General features: G+C 38.2%; 1 protein-coding gene across 1 annotated transcript; it reads left to right on the top strand.

Moving 5' to 3' along the window:
• The first annotated feature begins 4,302 nt into the window (after nt 1–4,302).
• Nucleotides 4,303–4,653, top strand: LOC100683928 (60S ribosomal protein L31-like). Its single transcript, XM_038564529.1, has one exon. The coding sequence runs from the start codon at nt 4,303–4,305 to the stop codon at nt 4,651–4,653; it is 351 nt and encodes a 116-aa protein (XP_038420457.1).
• The last annotated feature ends 1,431 nt before the right edge of the window (nt 4,654–6,084 follow it).

Here is a 6,084-nt window from a genome sequence, read left to right as displayed (position 1 = left end):
TAACATTTTGTCCCATATGCTTTTCTGAAATTAGAATCTTCTAACTTTGCAATGAGATTAGTTTGGTGTGACATATTCCTAGTGAATCTATACAGATGGCAAGAAGTTATCATATGATTTTCAAAATGCCCACAAACCACTTATTTAGCAACATGTTCTAGAATTAACTGAGTCAATGCAGTCTACTAGTACAAAGTGTCTTGAAATATTCTTGCCCCATTAACAAAAATAAGTTTATCATTTGACCACCTCAAATATTTTCAAAACTTTTCAAGCATTACTGACAGTGACATAACTCTCATCTGCAGGTTCTTATTACATGCTGGGATACAATTTGGGGCCGAGGCACCCCAAATCAACTATAAGGACTAGAGGCTCTCATACTGACTCACCACTGACATTGTACCCACATCCTGTTTCTTCTCCATGCTTGAGCTGTATTTATCAAGCAGCCACAGAGAATAAGAGCACCAATAAATGAGTCATCCTTACATCCCCTTTGGAACATAGTAAAAATGATTTCCTCTGCCTGAGACATCCCCCACTCCCAGTGCCAGCCCCCTCCACATCCTGGCTAATTCACAGTCATCAGTGTAAATGCAGCACATATACCTCATCTTTTGTCCAATTAGCTTCTTCAACTTCTCAATCTGGGTTAGAAACTTCTCTCTGCAGTGATATGACCTCCATGTCTTCTCTACATCACAGCATTTATAAATCTGACTTCTTTTTTAAATATTTTATTCATTTATTCATAAGAGACATAGAGAAAGAGGCAGAGACATAGGCAGAGGGAGATGCAGCCTCTCTTGGGGATCCCGATGAGGGACTCGATTCCAGAACCCCGGGATCACGTCCTAAGCCAAAGGCAAATGCTCAACCACTGAGCCACTCAGGAGTTCCTATAAATTTGACTTCTAATCATTCTTCTCCTGTTTGTATTCTTAGCTGAACTGCATGCAATGTGAGGCAGGGACCAGTTCTTGGGCGTGTGCTGTATGTGCCAGTATATAATTACATACTGCCTGGTATATGTGACCATTGGGAAATTGGTTTTTGAACTACTGTTGAAAATGTTAGTAGCTGGATGGCATCTAAAACTGAGGAAGGATGAGACACAATCGTGGGTGCGTACAAAGACAGTTTGCAATTCCAGGGTGAAGACAGAGATTCCTTTTCCTTGACTGAAAGCTCTGGAAGACCTGCATGAAAGCAGAATCCATCCAATTTTAAGGACCCAAGAAATAATCTTTGAAAGGCCTGATGACTTAGTCACAAGGATGTTAACAAATTGTTACTTCAAATGTTAATATTTATCTAATGTCATACTATTTTACTAATCATGTAATTTCTATGTATGTTTCTACATAATGATAGAATAATAACCAATTTGATTTATTCATATGGAAAAACAATTTTAATAATTATATTCAACAGTGAACATTGAAAATGATTCAAGTATCCAGCACAAAGGGATCAGTTAAATTAATCAAAGCATATTGATTCAACATAATAGTACCTATATGCAGACATTTAAAAATATTACCTAATGGGGAGTGCAGGAATGGGCAAAATGGGTGAAGGGGAATGGGAAGTACGGGCTTCCTGTTATGGAATGAATAAATCAAAGGATGAAAGTTACAGCCTAGGGAATACAGTCAATAATACCATAATAGCATTGTAGGAGCACTGATGGTGGCTGGCTACAGTTGTGTTTAGCATAACATAATATATAGACTTATCCAATCACTATGTTGTATACCTGAAACTCATGTAACAGTGTGTGCCAACTAGGTTTCAATTTTTTAAAATTATGTAATTGTGTATTTACTGATAGATAAATATTTTCAAAATTTTTAAAAATTGAAAAATATGTCACAAGCTATGAAATAGTATGTATAATATAAAGTGGTATATGAAATTAAAAGGACATGTAGCTTTATGAAGGGGTTACAGGTGATTGAAATTTTTTTCTTAATCCACACCTATATTTTCTCAAGTTTGTTAAATGAACATATGATATTTTGCAGATAGAGAAAAATCTAAGGAGGAACTAAGCAATTTTTAAAAGGTCAGTGTCTAATCTATCTTCCTATCTACTGGGTTATTAAGAGACACAAATGAGATAAATATGCATAAAAGCACAATGAAAACTAAAATATGTTTTTGAAGCATTGTTATTAACATTATGAATACGATGAATAATATTTTTGGAGATTTGGTCTGGAGGTGGGGTGGGGAGGAAACAAAGCCTATAGTTCAAAGAAAGGTTGGTGTGTCCGAGGTGGTCAGGGATTCCCGGATTCCCCGCACAGTGTTAAAAACGGAACTGCAGCCACGTAGAGAATCCCAGCTTCTGCTGCGCTGACCCACCTCCCTGCACCAGCCTCTGGGGCAGCAGCCACGCCCGTGTTCCCAGCCAGTCTGCAGACAGAACCTTTTGTGGTTCTGTCGACCCACCTCTTCTTTGTCAATACTGACTTCATCTTCAAAGGCTAATCCTTTGGATTTGTTTAAAGATGTAGAGCTTTTAAAATCTGAGCCAGCTTTAGAGAACAGTCGCCTCCCTTTCCTGGATAGGCTGAGTTCCCGCTCATTTACGCCAGGGGAAATTTACGCATCTCTTCTCACCAGCTCGCCTAGGTCCTTGCTAATTCCCTAATCATATTGAATTATTTGGAGTTTACTGTGTCATCCCTGGTCACCTACAGATTCCCTCACTTCATTACTCCTTGGCCAAACTGTCTTTGGAAGGCTCCTGTGACAGATTTATATTCTGAGCAACAGACAGGAATGTGTTTCTCTGCTTTTCCTTTGCTTGTACCACATAAACATGTCCCAGGACACTCCCAGGCAGGAGCCGCTGGTCAGACCTTGTTCATAGAGGGGCTCCCAGAGAGGAATCTTCTGAAAGGGGAGGTCACTGGCAAAGGGATGGGATTACCCACCAAGGGCCTGATGCATGAAAGGTGTGTTTAAATTTCAATGTGCGTCCTGAAAACTGAACTATTTGTTTTGTAGAAACATCTAAGACTTAAATGCATGTATTGGAGTTACTGGTGTCTAAAAGAAGCTACTTCAACTTTTGGGTTTCAAACAATACCTTCCTATATGTGCTGGCACACTTTAGCTAAACCTATCAAATAGAGATTGTACATCATTGATTAGTAGTTTGGTAGAAATACATTTAATGGAAATATGTATATTATAAGGAGTATATGATATTGACACTGGTGTTATTATTGCTTTTGTGCTTTTCTTGCACTGCAGCATGGAATGAGACAAGGTTTTCACCCTGAAGAGTTAGAGTCTATCAGGAAATGTGGGTATACAAATAAACAAATAAATGTTACTCCATGACTGGTACATCATAGAATTATAAATAAAGCATTGTAGAACTGCAGACAAAGCAGTAACTAAGTAACTTGGTAACACTGAAAAGACTTTTGCTCAGATGGGAAACACTTGTAATGGATCTTAAAGTATGTATAAATGGAGTCAGCCCAGAAAAGGAGAAGACCTCCCAGAAGGAGGAAACATCATGAGGAAAGGCATGGAGGTATAAAGAGGCAGGATTTATTTGAGAAATACTGAAAAGTTAGGCTCATCAAAGACAGAAGACAATCAACAGTAGTGTTTTGCAAACTGGACGGTTTGTGTAACTGGACTATTTTTTTAGATCAATGGTTCTGGCATTTGTGAGAGAAGTGTATGGGTAGATAAAATAGACTGGTAGATGGAAGAACAATCAGGAGGTGGTCACAGGAGAGTGACTATAAGAACTTAAACTGAAGCTAAACTGTGGGAATGGAAATTGGGTCAAATTCAAGCCAAGTTTAGGACACATACTGGACAGAATTTAGGGTTAATTAGAAGCAAGGGTGTGCAATAGAGGAGTCTATGATGCCTTAGAAAATAGGGTAAATAGAAAAGGAAAGTACATTTACTGGCTACCCCCTGTACCCTATTCATTATAACTGAACTCAAGAATGCAAGAGATGAGGATGGTTTGAGGTTAAGGTAGTGTGTAAAAGTATAGTTGTATTAACTTGGAGGTACCTCATACTGGCAGTTCTTGCTTTGTGTGATAGTAAAGGACTATAAAAAAGACTGGGCAAGCTGCATTCACACAAATACTAACAATCTAGGAAATCAATTACAATTGTTCTGTGACTTTTAAAAATTTTTTCGTGAAACTATTAGAAACACTTATTGTAGGCTATAAACATATAAGAAATGAGAATATAGGAAAACTCGCATTTATTTAATATATTGTAACTTACCCAACTAGGGCCCGGCAGAATGGCTCCCGCAAAGAAGGGTGGTGAGAAGAAGGGCCATTCTGCCATCAGTGAGGTAGTGACCAGAGAATACACCATCAACATTCACAAACGTATCCATGGAGTGGGTTTCAAGAAGCGTGCCCCTCGGGCACTCAAAGAGATTCGGAAATTTGCCATGAAGGAGATGGGAACTCCAGATGTGCACATTGACACCAGGCTCAACAAAGCTGTCTGGGCCAAAGGAATAAGGAACGTTCCATACCGTATCCATGTGCAGTTATCCAGAAAACGTAAGGAGGATGAAGATTCACCAAACAAGCTCTACACGCTGGTTACCTACTTACCTGTCACCGCTTTCAAAAATCTATAGACTGTTAATGTGGATGAGAACTAATCACTGATTGTCAAATAAAGGTATAAAACTGCAAAAAAAAAAATCGTAACTTAAAACATTTGAAGGGAATTAAAGTATCTTACCTGACAGGAAAAAAAAGAGCTTATCAAGAGATTGCCTTCTTCTACTTATATAACTTGATATAGAGGTAGTCTTTTTTTTTTTTTCTAAGCTTTGGCCAGTTTTCATACTCCCTTCTAAGTTTGGGTCAGCTGCTAACACTTTATCCTTGGTGCTTTCAATACTGTGAAATATCTCTGAAAGTTCCTTCAGTGTGAAGTTCCTTGCTAGCATCACTTCTCCCGGACATCATCTTATTTTTTGTGACAACCATTTTCCTCATTTATGTCAGTAAGTTTGTCTTCACTAAGTTCCTCGGGCCACATGCCTAGGTTTCCCTATAAGCAGCAGTGGAACATGCCTCCCGTCAGCTATTTTGTCCACTTACATTTCATTCATGTTTTACTCAAGTATTGTCATATTTTAGAGGGGCTTTTTTTTGCTTCACTTTTATCTTTGCTGGCAATTTCTGCTTTTGATTATCTATTTTGTAAAATACCATGTAGGTTTATCACTGGGAGACAAGGAGGTGACACAACTACATGTTTTGCTGTCTGTGCATAAAGTGAATAATAGATACACCATGATGGCAGACTTTAAAATATATGATGTGCATTTCTAATCATGATACATATCTGTATTTTTGGACTTAAGAGCTAACTGTGAAGTTTACACAATCATTCATAATTCACAGATCGTGATAACCAAAGCTTGAGCCATCTTTTTGGGGCTGGTGTTATTTAACTAAACTATGGAAACAGAAACTTATATATATTGGAGCCATGCAAAGAGAGGACTACTTGTAGCCATCCAAGTGACACAAATAATAGTTATGTCTTTGGGAGCAAAGAAAAAGTTTTAGGAAGTGTGGGTGCATCACTAATGTCAAATACTGACCTCCAGGGAGGTAAAAGGAATGAATCTCACTTTGTCCATTGAGAACCTTAAAGACTAAGTTATGAGGCAAAGATCTAACTGTAATAGATTTCAAGAAAAACACTGAAAATTTGATAAAATGAATATTAAAAATATTTTAAGAAATTTGGCAATGATAGGAAAGAGGGAGTTAAGATACCAGAATGAGAGGAAGGCATTTAACTTTAAGGTGAAAATGTCTCTTTCTTTCTTTCTTTCTTTCTTTCTTTCTTTCTTTCTTTCTTTCTTTTTTTTTTTTTTAAGATTTTATTTTTGGGGATGCCTGGGTGGCTCAGTGGCTTAGTGCCTACCTTTGGCCCAGGGCACAATCCTGGAGTCTCAGGATAGAGTCCTGTATCGGGATCCCTGCAGTGAGCCTGATGCAGCACTTGATTCTAGGACCCCAGGATCATGTCCTGAGCCAAAGGCAGA

The sequence above is a fragment of the Canis lupus genome, chromosome 19 (assembly GCF_011100685.1).
Source record: "Canis lupus familiaris isolate Mischka breed German Shepherd chromosome 19, alternate assembly UU_Cfam_GSD_1.0, whole genome shotgun sequence".
Lineage (NCBI taxonomy): Eukaryota > Metazoa > Chordata > Mammalia > Carnivora > Canidae > Canis > Canis lupus.
The sequence above is the reverse complement of the archived record's forward strand: the minus strand, read 5'-3'. Positions and strand labels throughout refer to the sequence as shown.